The 19,338-nt window shown below is 34.6% G+C and overlaps 1 protein-coding gene across 1 annotated transcript in view; it reads right to left on the bottom strand.

The window, feature by feature from the left end:
- trpa1b (transient receptor potential cation channel, subfamily A, member 1b) overlaps positions 1–19,338 on the bottom strand; it is an 80,429-nt gene that overhangs the window by 9,513 nt on the left and 51,578 nt on the right. Inside the window, exons 12-20 of the mRNA XM_056451119.1 lie at positions 17,576–17,745; positions 17,197–17,361; positions 12,854–12,968; positions 12,278–12,444; positions 8,977–9,061; positions 8,837–8,896; positions 8,018–8,116; positions 7,717–7,787; positions 4,022–4,178 (exon numbers count right to left, since the gene is read on the bottom strand). Of these exons, the coding sequence (XP_056307094.1) occupies positions 4,022–4,178; positions 7,717–7,787; positions 8,018–8,116; positions 8,837–8,896; positions 8,977–9,061; positions 12,278–12,444; positions 12,854–12,968; positions 17,197–17,361; positions 17,576–17,745 (1,089 nt within the window). The remainder of the gene's footprint in view (positions 1–4,021; positions 4,179–7,716; positions 7,788–8,017; positions 8,117–8,836; positions 8,897–8,976; positions 9,062–12,277; positions 12,445–12,853; positions 12,969–17,196; positions 17,362–17,575; positions 17,746–19,338) is intronic.

Below are 19,338 nucleotides of genomic sequence, written 5' to 3'. Positions count from 1 at the left end.
ACACTAAATTACAAATGTCTGCTATGGTACATGTATGTCCCTCAAATGCATAATATAGATGTCACAATGAGTATTCTGTGCCATTGCTCAAGAGATAAATAGTAATATGCGTACAAGATTAGACTGTACTTAATTTCATGGGGATTATAACCTTGGAGCTGATGAATTAGTGGGAAGTTGTTGAATGCCATTCAGCTCATAATGACACTTGCTGAATTAAGTAATAGGACGTGTGCAAGGTTATAAGGAAGTGAATGCAAATGTGAGGATGGATATGCCTGTGGTTATGAATGGTAGTTTGAATAAATGGCTTGTCAAAGCATAACAAATTAGGCTAATTTGACAATAAGAACCGTGAATCCGTCTGACCCTCCGTATAATTAAGTCTGAGATGACACATACAGTAAAACAGGAAGGTTGCATCTTGTGTCATCATGTTCTGTTTTTTTTGGTTGTTTAGATGTCTTTGGCCTGTGTTGCATTCATATTTCATTCAAACTGCACCAGTGATTTTTTTAGAAGTGGAACACAACCCTTTTTTAGTGCTTTTGATCTGCTTGTTTGGTGCACAATAAGGTTTAGATAGCAGTGTGCATTTCACACTTGTTAAATGAACTGTACTGAGCAATCACATTAGTTTTAATTGAAACACCCATGTCTAGTGTGAACACAACCTTAAAGGTGCCATTGAATGAAAATCTACATATAGGCATAGCTCACAGGTGTCAAACTCAGTTTGAAGGGCCGCAGCTCTGCATGGTTTAGTTCCAACCCTAATTAAACACACCCGATCACACTAACTGAGTCCTCCAGGCTTTTTTAAAACCTACAGGTAAGTGTGTTAGAGCAGGGTTGGAACCATACTGTGCAGGGCTGCGGCCCTCCAGGAGCTGAGTTTGAAACCCCTAGCTGAATAATAATAGTTCACTAGGTAATAATGACATATAGTGAGCCTCAAACACCATTTTTTACTTATTCTTATATCAATGCAATGTAAAATACAGATGAAAATCCAAACAAAACACAAACTCTAATGTTACTTGGAATCATGCCCACCATTAATTGGCCATGTTTCCAATTAATCTCCAATTAATCTAGTGAGATTACAACAACTATGTATATATTTTCCCCTTATTCTTTTAACAAAGCTTAATATGAATGTGGGACTCTTATTTTGAAAATGGGAAAAAAGTGAAAAGCCAATGCAACAGAATCTTATCTGTTCACAGCTTGTCAAAATGCAATACTGTACATGGGGAAGATGGATTATAAATGTATTCAGTGCCAGACATAGGGCTCTATTTTTACGATCTAGGCACAAAGTCTGAGGGCCCTATCATACACATGTTGCAATTAGGCACAAGACATGTTGCACGATTTGTTGCTATTTTCAGACCAGCACAACCCTAATTTTCATGATTTGGGCCATGCACTTTTGACTTTGCGCCTAGATCGTTAAAATAGAGCCCTGAAGAACATGGCGCAAAAACATTAACTGCATGTCTGAATCCATTTTTGCTATTTTAAGGACAGAAAAAACACGGTTTGTGCCGCAGCGCATGGCCATGGTTGTGCTTATTCTCTTAAGGAGTTATGGGTATGTTTTGAGCATAACGTGCAATAAACCAATTAGAGTCTCATCTCCCATTCCCTTTGAGAGTCAGTTGCTTTGGGCCATGGCGCATTTGCTATTTACATGTAAGTGGAAAAACTGAACGCTACATTAGCGAGAAAACAATTAAACATACCACCTGCAGCTCATGGATAAAGAAAGAGCCTCCTCTATTCTGCCTCTTTATTTTCTCTTTACTTTACTTTTATTCTTTACTTTACTCCTTTACCATACTCCACTGAAGACATCCATTAGCTTACATATTTAATGTTGTTTAAGTGTGGTCAAAAAATATTATTATATCCAAACACATGTCCTATTCTGATGCATACATCTCCAAAACCCAACAGGTGGACACATCTAAAATTGTTTTTGTTATACAAATATAAATATGCATACTTAATCCTTCATTTTTTTCATATGTAAAGTGTGTATGTACATCCTGTGTGTATTAAGCAATGTGTAAGCGTTTGGACCTGTATATAGGCACGCGCTCTGCGCTGGACTTTAGACCAGCTTTTGGTTGGTCAATGGCCAGTCTATTTCAGTTCCTTAAAATAGCAACACGCCAACAATGCACTGCAACACACATACTTTATAGACCAGCGCACCCATGAGTCCATAATGTGGTGCAAATGGATTTGCTATTTAAACAACGTGACACAAAACATGAAAATCAAGGTTGCACTGTTCTGAATATAGCAACAAATCGTGCCATACAACTATTGCGCCGGGTGTATGATAGGGCTCATAAGGTCTATTAATTGTAACATTTGTTAGTTTAATGTGTATATTGTGAAATTGTCCATGTATTGTTGTAATGTAACGATAAACACATGTACACTGTTGAATGAGTGTTTAATAAATGTTTATGCATTGTGCCATATCACACAGCCTTTGCTGGAATTTTTCTGGAGTGGTTAAATTTTCTCTGTGTTTTCAAATACAACCTACAAAATACAACTCTGAATACATCTCTGTTGGTCCCTCTTGTTGGGAACTAGTGTGGAAGCATTAATATTCATGACCCTTCTAAATAAGGTAAAAATATGGCTTTTAATTGGCTAGGGCCAAATTATAGAGTTCTATGTAGGTTTGTAAAAATTAAAATGGAAATGTTTGCACTTACCTAAGCCACATACTTTCCATGTAGATATCAGAGAACAATTGAAACAAAATTAATACATGCATTCTTTGGCACCTTTAAGTAAAGAACACAATTTTGATAAAAAATCTGCCATTTACACATTCATTATGCCATTCAAAACCTTATGTTGTATATGACATAATTTTATGTGTTGAAGAGTGTATCGGTGACAAACAGAAAAAGAATATGTGAAAGTAAATAATGCAAGATGAATTCAAATAGCACAAACAGCTTCAGAAGCAAAGAAGAGATTTAAAATAAGTTATAAAACACATTATAAATGCCTTTGTTTTGCTTTACGGTGGCATTGTAAATTAGTACTGGCCTTCAGATGATATATAAAATATTTCCATATTTCCAACAACATAATGAGAACATTTTACCCCAATCATCCTAAGCAAAAAAATAAGCTTACACTCCTTGATTTTTTATGTATCACACTGTATTCAAGCTCAACTTTTAAATTCCTTAATTTGTGTAAATGCAGATACATGCCACAGGGACTATAAGTCTCTAATGTGAAGTTAAAAAGTAGTAAAATAAAGTTGTTTGCATTCTTATTGATTGACTGAATTTGTAATTATTAATACTGTATGTTGCAGATTATGCAATGTGTATTTAAATTTATGGCCACTATACTTGTACAACAAAACAACAACAAAGCATGCAATATGCAAATAATACTACTTCAATGTTTTTTTTTTTTTACCAAAATGACTGTTATCCAATCATAGAAGTGGGCATTTACTTTCTAGCCCTAAAAAGGAAGCATCTAATACAGTACAGAAAATAACCTATTACTTCTAAATTAGAATGTTAGTCGATATAAAAACCATGAATTATAAGTGGACCTCAGAGAACATTATAAAACAATTTAGAAAATGCAGTTCCTGTCCACTTTAATATAAAAAGTAATGATAATTTTCTACTCTATCTATGTAAACTATCTCTGGTAGTGCCACGTTTACAAAACAGCTGTTAAAAGACATTATATTTCTAATTCTGAAAAGGTAATATAATTTCCCCTTTCTAAGCATTTATGACACCTTGTGACTTTGAAAAGTAATTCACAATCAATCTTGACTGTCACTTAAATTCAACTGCCGTTATTCACGTTTACCTTTCCCGTCTCCGCTTGTCACCGATACCGATCTCCAGCTGTCATTTGTTCCACAAATTACAGGAATCACAATCTACATTGCGTTCACTCAAACTTCTGTGAGCTACAAGCTGTCAGAGAGCTCAGAATAGAGGCTGTCTACCTCGCTAAAAGATACGGGCACCATGATGACAGATGTGCCATTGCCTTTGGAGAAGTCCTGGCTGGGTCTCAGATTGAGAATGAGGTATGTGAGGGGCAACAATCCAAGCAGGTATATCGCCAAGTTTAGGAAATGAACTTTGCTTCCGTATGCCGTCCTGTCAGAATGATTCATAGTATCAGTATGATAGCCAATAGTGTGCTAATGTAAACCATTTTATTTCTCTCATGGCATGTTAAAAGGCTACACTGCTGCTATTTTTGACACAAAACACAATCACTTTATTGTACGTAACACTTTAAAAATATTATTGGTTACACTTTATTTTAATGACGTCTTTGATGGAGCATGGGTTCTAAGCAAAGCAGTGCTGCACAGATGCACAGATATTTCGACTTAAACATTCATAAAGACAAGTCAGTTCTCCTCAGAGATTCATTCCTATAAACTCCAACTGTATCGTGACTTGTTAGGCAGCTCATTTGATTTGAACTGTCACATATTTGAATTGATTTTCAGTGAGCATCATTCAATGTTACATCCCTACTTCATGAAGTTTCAAAATCTGGTAACACTTTACAATAACAGCACATGGATAATGATGTATTAATCTGTAAACCAAACATTACTTTATTATGAATTAATGATGAGTTAAGGGGGGCGATACAACATGAGTCATGACAGTTCATGTGTGAATAAGAGTTAGCTTTATTACTTGTTGTTAATCAATGTATTAATTAACACATACGTTTAAACTAAATGTGACCAACATGAACTGATGAGCTGTTAATGTATAATTATGTCATGACTTTACTTGATGGGGCACATTACCATTAACTCATCCTTAACTACTCATGAACTCCTGTGTTTAAATTGTTCATGTTGATGTTTACAGAACACTTTTCTATTGTTATTCAGTGTACACACTAGACGGACGTGCAAAAGGAGTTCATGAGTAATGGGTTGATGATGTGCCCCTTCAAGTAAAGTCACTATGTAATTATACATTAGCATACCATGAGTTAACAAGTCATTAAGGTAGCCGTTATTCATACATGAACTCATGTGGCTCATGTTGTAGTTAAAGTTAGTTCATGATTAGCGCGTGCATGAACTTATCATTAGTCCATAATGAAGTAATGTTTATTTTACATATTAACACATAATTGTTTAAGTACTGTTAGTGTGAAGCGCTAAGGCTCGTACACACTGGGACACTTTTCATTAGCATTTATCGTCAGCTTTTTTCGAGATGTTTTTCCGGATTCAAACCCAAGCGATTTTCACTGGCGTTGAGCAGAAGGGCAAGCAAAATCACTCCTTGATGCTAGATGGTGCTAAACATCTTTAAGCTTGTAACACAGAAGAAGAAGACAGAAAGTTGACATGCTTGTTGTTAAAGTTACTGGCAATTCGAACAAGCATGGATGGTTCAAGTAGCATTTCCAGCTCTAGCGATGAAAAATGATTATTGTTCACCTGGGTAGGGTTGCACCAGCTGTTCGTAAGTTCTTTCTTAAACTGGAACGTAAAGTTCTCACTAGAGGCTTAGTAACTACTAGCTAGTTTGTAACTAAATTTGTTCTCACTTCGGTTACACCACATGTTCTTAAGGCAAACCGTAGTAGGTTGTAAGCTCTCCGTAAAGTCATATGTAGTCGCATTAAATTATGTAATATTCAATAAAAAGCCTTTAAATTGTTAAACTGCTTTAAAATTTGGCAACTAATGCATCTATATATAAATATCCTATGAAAATGAAATTATAAATTACATTTTTATAATACATTAAACTACAGTCAGTCACTAATAACAGACGACACACACCTGCATGGTGTGAATGCACCCGAAATACATGCCAAGTTATCAAAACATTAAACTTGATTTTTTTTATATCCTACACATGAAAGAAAAAAAACAGACAAAATACAATTAACAAATTAACACAAAAAAAACTCCTTGAAAGACAATTAAACTCTTTTTTTACAAACCGATAAAAATGCAAGATTTGGGAGGTAAATAAGGCTGTGAGTAGAGAGAGATCTTTCAAATAATTATTTATTATGATCGTGAGCTCCTCAACGTAAACTAAATTCCCTGTTATGTCTTTTCTACCGTTATACATGGGGGGAGGCTGCCTTAAATATTTAGTTGGAGCGTAGCGTTACGTTTCAACTATGTTTAGTGGTGCAACACAAAAATATTTAATAGTGCGTAAGTTGTAACGTAGTGTCCCTTTAAGTCACAACTAGGCTACGTTTTAACTTACGCACTGCTGGTGCAACCGGCCCAAGTGCAATAAGCAGCAACACATTCATATCGTCTCTGGGCATCTTCTTCAATGTGCGCTCGCATTGAAAAATTTGCACTTGAATGCCTCCAAGTGCTGTTTACTGTAACTTCAGCAGCTCCGTGCACATGAACAAAAGTGCCAAACTGAGAAGCATGAGGCGTTTTTTTTTAAATTACGCTTTTACACCTGGCATTTTGCAAGATGGTGTGCACGATCACATTGGCGCCCTTTATTTAGTTACGAGGCATTAAATGTCGATGGAAAACGTGAGCAAAAAGCATCCCATTGTGCACGGGCCTTTACCAGAAATCTTTGTGAATCAGTTGTTTTGAACCAGAGATTAAAAGTATGTACCAAACTGTTGAATTCAGATGGCTTTGCTCACTCACAACTTTAAAAAAAACATTTAAAGGTCCAATGAAGTGGTCTGAAATGTGCATTTTTGTTTGATGTGAACTGAAATATAAAGACAGGTTGGGACATAGAGTACCTCTTCCCCATACAATAGCTGTGCATAATTTTTTTGCAAGTGAGAATGGTTGAACCCAAGCACATCTGTGTCATATAGTAATACACCCAAAAAAATTATGTTTGTTCTGTTTGTTCTAACTACTTATTAAATGAGCTGAAACATCACAAAAAATGTGTTTTTTGGAGGACACTTAAATAGTTTTATGTACAATTCACTCAATTGAGTTAAAACTAATAAGTTAACTTAATTGTGTCATGTTACCCAAACAAAAATTGATTGTGTGGCATTTTTTACAGTGTACCACCGTAAAGACAGTGGGACATGTCAGATACTAAAGAGCCTTTGATTGGTGTGAAGAGTTGATGAGAAAACTGAAGTATGAGGTGATGGCAAAAAAAAAGATAATATCATTAAGACTTATACAGATAACATTCTGATACAAATATCTAAAATAAACTTTACTTTCATTTCACAGGGACTTTAAACTTTCCAATAAACCAATATCTTGTTGGTTTTTACTGTATCTCAAACCAGTGCCATACATTTGCAAATAAAATGCAAAGGCTGAAATTAATTTCAGTCTGTGTTTTCATAAAAATGAAACCCACAAAATACAAATCTAAATACATCTATGTCTCTTTTGTCAGGAGCTCTGGTGGGAGCATTCATTTCATGACCCTTCTAAATATGGTAGGAACCATTCCTAGTGTTCTAAGGTGTCTTGTAAAACACTTTCTGGAGACACATAACATCATTATCAACAGATAAATGTGTTTTAAATAACAGACTATAGCCATGAGTTTAGGGTTCAGGAAACAGTCATGAGTCAGAAAATTAACTTGCTAGTTTCCCCAGTAATGCATTTTATAATGGTGGTTAGTAAGTATCATCGTTGTAAAGGAAACACAGTTTACTGGATCTGTAACATACCACTTCATCTCCAGGTATTTTCGGCTCAAGGGGTGAATGAGGAGCTCCAGACGGTTATACCGCACCATAGCCTGGTGATACATAAATATATTATTTATTCTCACAAAATTTTAAAAGGCAAAGTAAATCACGATTTTAGTATACAGTTGGGTCAGGTAAAACTATATATGTAACGAATATAAATAAATCCCTATAAATTGTGTTTCAATTGTGTACTGGGCAGATCTAAAAATCTAAAACTACAGTAACTGTGCATAAAGTCAGTTCTACATTCTTTAATACACAACTTAAAGACACTTACGTTCAATGCTGCCAGTGGTTGAAATGCCTTTGTTTTGTCTGTTTTAGCATATTTCTTCAGCTGTATGGGAGCCTGAAGCCACTGAAAGTTGTACATGATCTGCCAATAAACATTGAAACACTGCTTTATTAATAGTTCAATTAAGGGAACAGATTACACAAAAATGACAATCTCCTGACTTTATACTCAGATTGTCCAAGTTGTATATGATTTACTTCAGTTGATTATGAAGAAAAAACATTCCAGGATTTTATTTCATTCTAATCCAAAGCAATTCAAAAATAAAACAAATAACATGGTATACTTGTCCTGGTCCAGTTCTGTAATGTGAAATGTTTTATTAGGTTCAGTTTTGAAACAAAAGTTCACCGGATGCCTGAAAAGCTACTAAACATGAGTAATACAACTGAAATATAACCTTTATTTCATCTCACAAAAGTCAAAACAATAGAATACCACACATTTTACTTTTAAATAAAAACTTGAGTTCAAAATCCTAAAGGAAAAAAAATTAAGCTTAATGATGCTACCGTGTTTTACAGAAAGACTATTTAGTTATATAAAGTTAGGAGGTATATCATTTTTATTTCTAAAAAAGAAATAAAAGATCATTTTAATTGAGAGGACCTTTATTTGTCAGTTAGCATCATATATATGGTTACAAGTTCCCAAAATATGAATTGTGGCCCATGAGATATGGCAAACACTTGCTTTACATTGAGAAAAAAACCTTTTAATGCTTCCCTAAATAAATTTTTTCATTTTTGGGTATTTTAACTATTTTACATTAAACTTTTAGCATATTTATGGAAAGCTTACATGATAATCCGGACTATTGGCATCATGATCAGATTCTGTAATACACTGGTCCAAAAGGTGCTGTTCAGAAAAGAGAAGGAGACACTTTTATAAACAATAGCTGATAGATTTTCATAAGGAAAAAAAGTTTAAAGACAGACCTGAAAAGATTCTGGGAGGAACTCTATGATGTCCAGCACAACACAGCGGGATTTCGCTTTGAATGACGACATTGACTCGTCACACCTGAAGTGAGTTAATAAAGCTTTGTCAAAGATTGATAAACTAAGAGAACTGGGAAAAGAAAAATATATGTCTAAAACATAAAAAAAAGATAGTAATAAACCTTTGCAAAGGAAAACCCTTAGTTTATTATGTTGTAAATCTAAAAAAGTTTTTTGTTTGTTTGTTTTGGGGATATAAAAATAGGGTAAATTTTTTTAAAGCTTTCATTTTCCTTTTGCTTAATCCTTTATTTATCAATGGTGACCACAGTGGAATGAACTGCCAACTTATCCAGCATATGTTTTATGCAGCGAATGTCCTTCCAGCTGCAACACAGTACTGGGAAAAATCCATACACACCCATTCATACACATACACTACAGCTAATTTTGTTTACCCAATAATTTATAGCACATGTCTTTGGATTGTAGGGGAAACCGAGAGAACATGCAAACTCCACACAGAAATGCCAACTGACCCAGCTGGGACCAGCAAGCTTCTTTCAATGAGGCGACAGTGCTAACCACTGTGCCACCATGACAACCACCTTAAAGCATATAGTTAACATTAGTTTCAAAACGTATCGCTATATCGTTTATTTTTTATTTACCAACATTACATAATGTACAGGAGCTGACATGAAGTAACAATGAGCATCTGTATTTTAAAGATGTTAATGTTAACTATTGGTGAAGCATGCTTTTACTAGTTCATGAGAATATACAGTGTGTGACACTTCAAAATGAGCATTAACGCTGGGTTTGACGACGCGGCGGTATTAAAGGATGTGTTTTTAGGTGGAACAGCAGTTTGCAACTATGGCACCAGGGGGCACAAAGGGATGGAATGTAAATGGACAGAAATATACAGCTGCTGTAAGTACCCTGCTACTTGTTAATGAAAATGAAATAACAAAATAAAGCATTATAATTCCGTCATTAATCATTAAAAAATGTTAACAAGCTTTATTGTCATTGTAAACTTGTTAAGTGGGATTCATTGTGGAAATTAGAACAATAGACAATAATAATAAATAATATGCGTCTCACTTTGCGTGCGGATATGCTGCATTTATTTAATTATGTAACCGCCACTAAACGCTATACAAACGGAAACCCATTTTAAGTGCATAAGGGTATGTAGTGGCAGTTGGTCAGTATTAGTAACCTAGCCTATAATAAATAATAATTATTGATAAAGCCAGTTATTCTGTGATTAGGTGATCTGTGCTCCATCGGCACGATAATCTTAATATTATCTTGTAGTGTGTGCTGTGCCGTGGTTTTCATATCTTGTAGTGTGCGCACGTTTAAGATTTGAAGTAATACATTGCCATGATGGTCAAAGTATGGTCAAAGGAAGTACTTTCAGTATTAAATCTTGTATGCATATCACATTAGCCTGCAGTCAAACAAATTATACCGTCTTTGAAAACGGTTACACCATGCATGCTGAGTAAATAACTAAGCCCTTCCCAGATAGCATACAAATGTGGGCCATTTTAGGCAGTTATGCGGCACTGGTAGTCTTCTTTCGGCCCTGACAAAATGAGTCTGAAGTGGCCAACCTGTACAATTACAAAAGGATGCCAAAGATTCCAAATTCATATATGGGCCATTTAAGACAAAGATTTGTGGACCATATGGAGAATAATAAATTTAGCCCAAATGACAGAGGACAAATGTGGGCCACAGTTTGGAAAAATATGCCATAATCATTTAATGGTAATCTGGGTCCCAAAATGGCTCACATGTATAGGTGCAAATGTGGGCCAGTTATTATAAAGTGGAACGCTTTTGGCAAATATTTGGCACAGTACGCTCTGGCTAAGGTGGCTGTGAGCTTAAAGTGGTCCAGATGTGATGTGAAAAATGTGGCCCAATTATCTTAAGACATATGTGGGCCACTTTTGGCAAATATTTAACACAGTAAACTCTGGCTATGTGGGTCTGATTTAGATGTCTGGTCTTTGCCAGATCTGGGCCAAAATAAAAGCAAACTGTGGCCCAGGATAGGGTCTGGTTCATTTGGTTGAACTCTGGCTGTATTGCTATTGCTTAATTGTGGCTCAGAACTGGCAAACAGAAGTGTACCACACAAGTGCCATCATTCCATGCGATATGTGGGTCGGATTTGAGCTACATGAATTTTGCTAGCTGGGTTTTCCGTTATGAAAACATTTATTCGTTCAGAATGAGATACATTTAATTAGCTTTCAGGAAACACATCTTGTTCTGTGTTGTTTTAACAAATGCCATTACAATCTGTGTTTAATTTATTAATTTGTTTACATATTTTGAGATTGTTTACAGATTTTTCATTTTCTAAATAAAACTAAAGGATTTAGAAATCGAACATTCTTTTTACCCCAACGCAATTCAATAGGGAACTAAAGAACTTAATTCTTATATCTCCTTAATTTTTGCAGCCTAGAGCTATACCTCTTACCATGTATTGTAGAGATGTTTTCTAAAACATGCAGTATAGTGTAAAAGCATGTTTATTACTAAGAAAACCAAAATCAACCAAACTAAATTAGATTTTAATTGAACACATCACATCAGATAAGGTACACATACAGTTCCGTCCTATCTAGTATTGTGAAAAGGCAAAGCTAAAAATCTATTGTTAAAGCACCACCCAGCAGTCAAAAGCTGCAGGTGCACTTATTATCGCTGCGGCAATGGCAAGTGCGGTGGCAGAGGGAACATATTAAAGTGTTAACATCTGTATGTCATATACAATGGACAGAGTATCTGCATTATTAGTAAAAGGCCATCCGATAATAGGGCACTCTCTGTGGTGGGTGTGTCGCTGCCATGTGTCTGGTATGTAGTTGCTGCTTAAGCCATTTATTTTTTTTTATTGTATTGGTCTTTCTACCAAAAAAAAAGCCTTAATCCCCCCTCGCGCAACAGCTATATGGTTAAATTGTTAATTCAATCCTTATATGTTTACATGTAAAAGTACTATAGTATGAAGCCATTAGAATATAAAATACATAATAATGATTCAGTTTCCCCAACCCTTTATTTTGAACTGTATGCAGAAAGGTTATTTAAATTAAACTCCCACTGCAAAATTTGATTAAAATACAAAACAAAAATGAGTTTTTAAACATAAATTCATTCGAAGCTATTATTCTGCTAATTAATTCTATTTTTCTTGGCTTTCTTTATTTTTAAGACTGTGGTGGGTTAAGGAAAGGCTACCCTCAAGGACTTTGGATTTCCTTACCGCTCATGTTCAATGGTGGCGTTCACTACATCTTTTCTCTCATTCCGCACAGCTTCATGCAAAAAAGAGTTGTCTGCATCGTTGAGAATGATTTCAGCTCCTCTGTCCAATAACAGCAAAACAGCACCTACATGTCCAGCTTGTGCTGCGATATGAAGGGCTGTGTTCTGTTAAAGTATACAAGATTCATGGAGTAATCACAAATCAATTACAAATTGCAAATCACGTACAAATCAAGTACATTTTGAGAAAAAACTGTCTCAGCGCGGCTGCATTTTCTTGATTAAAAATGCTATAAAACAATAATACAGAGAAGTCTTAGGGAAAGTATATATATATATATATATATATATATATATATATATATATATATATATATATATATATATATATATATATTATTATTATTATTATTATTTTTTTTTTACTTATTCAGCTGTTTCTTTGGCATGAAGCATGATGATATTGTTTTGTTTTTTTGGATCTCTTTCAGCTGTTTTCCAATGGCTTACATTAGTAATTGTATTCCTCAAACTGATTGTATTCAGGGTTCTTAGGGATTGTTATACTGCTTACCCCATCTTCATTTTTTTCGTCCAATAGTTTCACATTGGCTGCCAGCAGGATTTTCATCGTCTGTGTGTATCCTTCAGCAGCTGCATGATGTAAACAGGTCCAGCCCTTGTAATCACTAGAGATTAAAGCAGACCGAATGACAGAATGTCCAGCCGGATGAACTTCAGGACACAATATAACCAAGTGCATTTTCTAAAGCTGCTACTAACTTTGCTAAACTGGTGTGAATGAATGTTACAACAAGGTTCCATTTGTTAACAACATTCATTCATTTTCTTGTCGGCTTAGGTCCTTCAATAATCTGGGGTCGCCACAGCGGAATGAACTTCCAATTTATCCACCGTTTGTTTTACGCAGCGGATGCCCTTCTAGCCGCAACTCATCTCTGGGAAACATCCACACACACTCATTCACACTCATACACTACAGACAATTTAGCCTACCCAATTCACCTGTACCGCATGTCTTTGGACTGTGGGGGAAACTGGAGCACCCGGAGGAAACCCACGCGAACGCAGGGAGAACATGCAAACTCCACACAGAAACACCAACTGACCCAGCCAAGGCTCAAACCAGCGATCTTCTTGCTGTGAGGCGACAGCACTACCTACTGCGCCACTGCGTTGCCCCTTTGTTAACAACAGTAAATGAAATAACTAAATGTGAACTAATAATGAATTTAATTTATTTATCTTAACCTTCATAGTGCATTCAGGTCCATTTTGTCCAAGAAGAGATGAAAAATGTTCATGAAAACATTTCATTCCCACAAGTTTTCTTTTGTTTTATTCATTCTTTTTCTTTTTTTAAGATATAAGAATATATTCATATATTACTCAATTTTGTTTGCATCATCTTGGATGGGAGTATGCATGCAGTGCCTTAAGATGCCAGAAAAGCTTTCCATAAATATATCTGTCATGTTATTTTAGTTTCAAAAACTTTCTGGACTGAATTTTCTTGATAAATACATTTAAAGTCAGAATTTTTGTCCCCCTGCTTATTTTTCCCCCCAATTTCTTTTAACGGAGAGAATTAATAGTTAAATAAAATTAATAGTTTAAATAACTAATTTCTAAAAACTGATTTATTTTTTTATTTTTATCTTTGCCATGATGACAGTAAATAATATTTGACTAGATATTTTTCAAGAAACTTATATACAGCTTAAAGTGACTAAAGGCTTAACTAGGTTAGTTAGGTTAACTAGGCAGGTTAGGGTAATTAGGAAAGATATTGAAAAAAAATCTAGCTTAAAGGGGTTAATCATTTTGACCTTAAAATGTTTTTTTTTTTTAATTAAAAACTGCTTTTATTCTAGCCAAAATTAAACAAATAAAACTTTCTCCAGAAGAAAAAAAAATTATAGGATGTACTGTGAAAACTTCCTTGCTCTGTTAAACATCATCTGGCAAATATTTAATGAAGAAAAAAAATCAAAGGGGGGCTAAAAATTTTGACTTTAACTGTATATACTTGTACAGTAAGCCTATAGACAAACTATTGCAGCCATCTGCCAAAAAAGTATATTAGAGAATTCCTATAAGACATTGTTTGCAGGCCGCCAATGGAGACCACAGTCTGACATTATGCAAATTTGTTTCAAATCTAAATAGATCAGTTATAATAAGTAAATCTGGAATTGCTGATGTCTTGTTTCTACAGTTGCAGAATTAATTCTTTCTATTTTCTTTTTTTTTAAAAGCATATTCAGGTTCTTTAATAAAAAACTGTCATAGTATATTAATGATAATGGAAAACACTAATAATGATTTTAATCACTAGTCGTAATTTTAACCGTACAGTAAAAATTCTAAAGTAAAAATATTTAACCTGGGTTACAGTAAGTTTCCTTAATATACACAGTAAATAACCAACAACTGACTTTCTTAGAATTCCCTACATGACACTTTTGTCATTTTTTGTTGACATTATTATGTTTCTTTTTTGTATCCTTCCCCATGTGCATTAGATTTTAATATTGATAAATCATATTTGAGTGTGTGCGACGAACAACCATATAAGTAAAAAGAAAAAAAATAATAATGAGATAACCATGGGACATTAATTGTATGTGTGAACTTTATAAACAGAAAGGATATTTTACTAAGACTATGGAAGAATTTCCACTAAGAAGAAAGAAGATGCCACTTGCTGTCATGTCACGCTTCAGACATTAAAAGGCAATCCTCTGCAAAAACAGGAGAGCCGATATGAACAAATGTAAGGACAAAGTAATGAAGGCTTTGCGGGATGCTGGAAAACCATATTTGAATCAAAGAGGACAACAAAAATCAGGGAAAAATCCACCGAAAGCGATGAGTGGAAGAACCGTACTGTATATGTGATCTCCCTCTCTCTGAATGTGCTGAGGAACACCAAACAGCACAACACAGTTAACCTATCAAAATAAGCCACATACCATTTATAATAAAGCTGTATCAATGCATATTTTCTGCCAGTTCTGTGTAAGGCAGAGTTTATTTGTTTATATATTTATTCATATTATTCGATGGCAAAATGTGAGAACAGTTTGAAGTAGTATATACACAGGTGCACTGCGCCAGCTTTTCTAAATAAACAACAATATTTAGCTATGATGTACAGTGCATCTGGAAAGTATTCATAGCGCTTCACTTTTTCCACATTTTTTTAAGTTACAGACTTATTCCAAAATGGATTAAACTCATTTATTTCCTTAATTCTACACACAATACCCCATAATGACAATGTGATTTTTTTTTTAAATTGATGCAAATGTATAAAAAAAAATTAAAAAAAAATAAAAATCCCATGTACATAAGTATTCACAGCCTTTGCTCAATACTTTGTTAATGCACCTTTGGCAGCAATTACAGCTTCAGGTCTTTTTGAATATGATGCCACAAACTTGGCACACCTGTCTTTGGGAATTTTTGCCCATTTCTCTTTGCAGTACCTCTCAAGCTCTATCAGGTTGGATGGGAAGCGATGGTGTACAGCCATTTTCAGATCTCACCAGAGATGTTCAATAGGATTTAGGTCTGGGCTCTGGGTGGGCCACTCAAGGACATTCACCGAGTTGTTGTGAAGCCACTCCATTGATATTTTTGTGGTGTGCTTTGGGTCATTGTCCTGCTGAAAGATGTGAGGTCAGTGTGAGGTCAAGGGCACTCTGAAGCAGGTTTTCATTGAGGATGTATCTGTACATTGCTGCATTCATTTTTCCCTCTATCATGACTAGTCTTCCAGTTCCTGCTGCTCAAAAACATCCCCACAGCATGATGCTGCCACCAGCATGCTTCACTGTAGGGTTGGTATTAGCCTGGTGATAAGTGGTGTCTGGTTTTCTCCAAACATAATGCCTGGCATTCACTTCAAAGAGTACAATTTTAGTCTCATCAGACCAGATAATTTATGTCCATCAGAGATGGTTGACCTTCTGTAAGGTTCCCCTCTCTCCACATAAGAATACTGGAGTTTAGACAGAGTGACCATTGGGTTATTGATCACCTTCCTGACTAAGGCCCTTCTCCCCCGATCACTCAGCTTAAATGGCCAGTCAGCTCTAGGAGTCCTGGTGGTTCCAAACATCTTCCACTTACCTCCACTTATCTACCTTTATGGATGATGGAGGCCACTGTGCTCATTGGAACTTTCAGAGCAGAAGAATTTTTTCTGACCTTCCCCAGCCTTGCGCCTCAAGATAATCCTGTATTGGAGGACTACAGACAATTCCTTTGTCTTCATGCTTGGTTTGTGCTTTAACATGCACTGTCAACCCTGGGAATCATGCCAAATGAACTGAATTTACCACAGGCGAACCCCAATTAAGTTGCTGAAACATCTCAAGAATGTGGAAATCAGTGGAAACAGAATGTACCTGACTCAATTTAGAGCTTCACTGTGAGCTAATTTAGAGCTAAGGCTGTGAATACTTACGTACGAGTGATGTTGCAGGTTTTATTTTTAATAAATTTGCAACCATTTCAAAAAATATTTTGGAAAAAGTGAAGCACTATGAATACTTTCCAGATGCACTGTATGTGAATGACACTAAGCACTTTCTGTTTATTTGTATTGGCATTGTATTATGTCACATAATTTTCTCATTAGCACATGCTTTTGGTTGTGTTTTTGTCTGTGTAACAAAGGTACAATGTGTAAACGTTAGTAGTACTTTAAACATATTAACACACATAAATGAAATACAGTAGTTTATCGTAAAATGTAAAAAAAAAATATGATTTCATAATTTTTTTTTAAAATTACAGTGTACCTTTATGTTATTAGAGTAATAAAACATTGCTTGTGATGAAATGCAAATAATAAACATATTTTTTTCAACTAAAATAGTGTTATACCTTTGAAACAGCGCTCCCTTCCTAAGCAGTAGATCCACTACTTGAGCATGTCCTGCCCTTGAAGCAAGATGGAGGGGGGTCAGACCCTTTTCATCCCAATCATTCAGCATTTTAGAGTCAGTGAGGCTCTCCAGCAGCCGGTGGCATGTATTTATACGCCCATATCTGACACAAATCAAAGTAAAAAAATGAATATCAGCAGGTTTTGAAGGTATGAGAGAATAAAGTTCAGAATTATTCTGCAATATTTCAATAAATGGCTGCACAATTTTCATAATGGTCAGAACTTCTTTTAAAATGGTATTGTCAGATCTTATTACTTATATATAAATAAGATTTGACTTTGATATAGCTCTGACTGTATTATAAACGTTCTCACTCTGCAGCAAAGTGAAGCGCTGATTTCTTCTCCCGTGACTTTTGACCCAAGCAGATATTGAGACCCAGCATATTTTTGACCGAATCGTGGATGCCAAGTTTGCAGGCGTAGTGCAGAGGAGTGCAGCCTTCAACATCCTCATCAGACAACATCTCCTTCACAGCAGTGCTCTGGAGGAGGCAATGGGTTCTTATAACTATATACAGAACATACGCGTGTTCAAAACAATACATTATGTAATAATCCATAACACAAGGTCACTTGGACTCTTCAGGCTATCTTTCAAAATGAAAGAGCTGTTCTGTGTGCTGAATCTGACAAAAGTCAACTTGACGTTTAAGAAGATTTTCACACCTGTAAAACCACCTCAGGATTTTTGGTGAGGTGGATATATTTATTTTGGGTTTGTTTATTTATTTTTTTTGCAAAAAAAGTTATGAAAATCTCATACAGTGTAACAATATTTTATATTCTGTACTAAATCTCAATGCTCCCACAAATGACGGAGGTTTTAAATCGTTATCATTTAAAATAAAATAACATTTAGTATGATTACATATTCTTTTAAATATTTTAATAAGCGTAGAAAGCGTTGGGGAAAGTTACATCTGATAGTAATGTTTTACAATATCATGTTCATTCATTCATTCATTCATTCATTCATTTATTCAATCATTTTCTTTTCGGCTTAGTCCCTTTATTAATCTGGGGTCGCCACAGCAGAATGAACCTCGAATTTTAAGTTACTTCCCCAAAAAAGTAACTAGTTTCTTTACTTATTTACTTTTTAGAAAGTAATGCGGTACGTTACTTTTGCATTATTTTTTCTTACCTGCTTTTTTTTTTCTTTTTAAATAGAGGAGCTCTGCAATTAACAACACACTGTATAACCTTAATTTACACAATAAAAAATTATAATTTAGGACTCCAGAGCTAAACATGGTGCATATACAGATTAATGAATGTTAAAAGCAATGTATTTGTTACGTTTGAAATTTTTGTTTTATGTAAAATCAATGTCCCTTGAGACAAAACCCCTTTCTTTTTCTTCAATGCGTTCAAAATAATGAGAATATTTCCATCGCAGAAATGTAAGGCTCTGGCAGGAAGCACATTTGTGTGATACATTAATTCATTTTAATTCAGCAATTTATTTTTAAAAGTGAGTTAAACTAAAAAGTGCCTCCAATTACATTTTTAAAAAAATAACTTAAATAGTATTATCATTTTTTTAAGTAACTCACGTTACTTGTAATGTGTAACTCCCAACTTCAGAGGTCAGAATAATTATCCTGTTTCATTTATTTACTTAAATAGATCTTGTTTGCATTTTCAAAACACTACATTATCTAATTATCTAAACACTTGCACCCTTGAGACCTTTTTTTAATCTCAGGATTTTTTTTATCCAAAACTATGTAAATTTTGTATTCTGTAGCAAATCACAATGACAAATTAATTGTTGTTTTAAATATTTATAATTTTAAAAAAAGTTTAGTATGATCCCTTATTATTTTATATATTTTAATAGATATTGGCCAGAATAAGCAGGTTAGTTAACCTTTTATTTTAAGGTGTCCTTGCTACACATGTTCCTTGTACTTACTCTACACTCTAAGAAAATGTCGCTAAGTAGTATTTTTCCATATTTTGTCATTTAAATTTAAATTTTAATTTTGTTTTTATTTTTCCCCATTTTTTATGCATTTCTTCTAATAACTTTTAACCTTAAAATTTTTAAAAAGTGACTTTTTTAGTTAAAA

Source organism: Danio aesculapii, chromosome 24, assembly GCF_903798145.1.
Source record: "Danio aesculapii chromosome 24, fDanAes4.1, whole genome shotgun sequence".
NCBI classification, from domain to species: domain Eukaryota; kingdom Metazoa; phylum Chordata; class Actinopteri; order Cypriniformes; family Danionidae; genus Danio; species Danio aesculapii.
The sequence above is the reverse complement of the archived record's forward strand: the minus strand, read 5'-3'. Positions and strand labels throughout refer to the sequence as shown.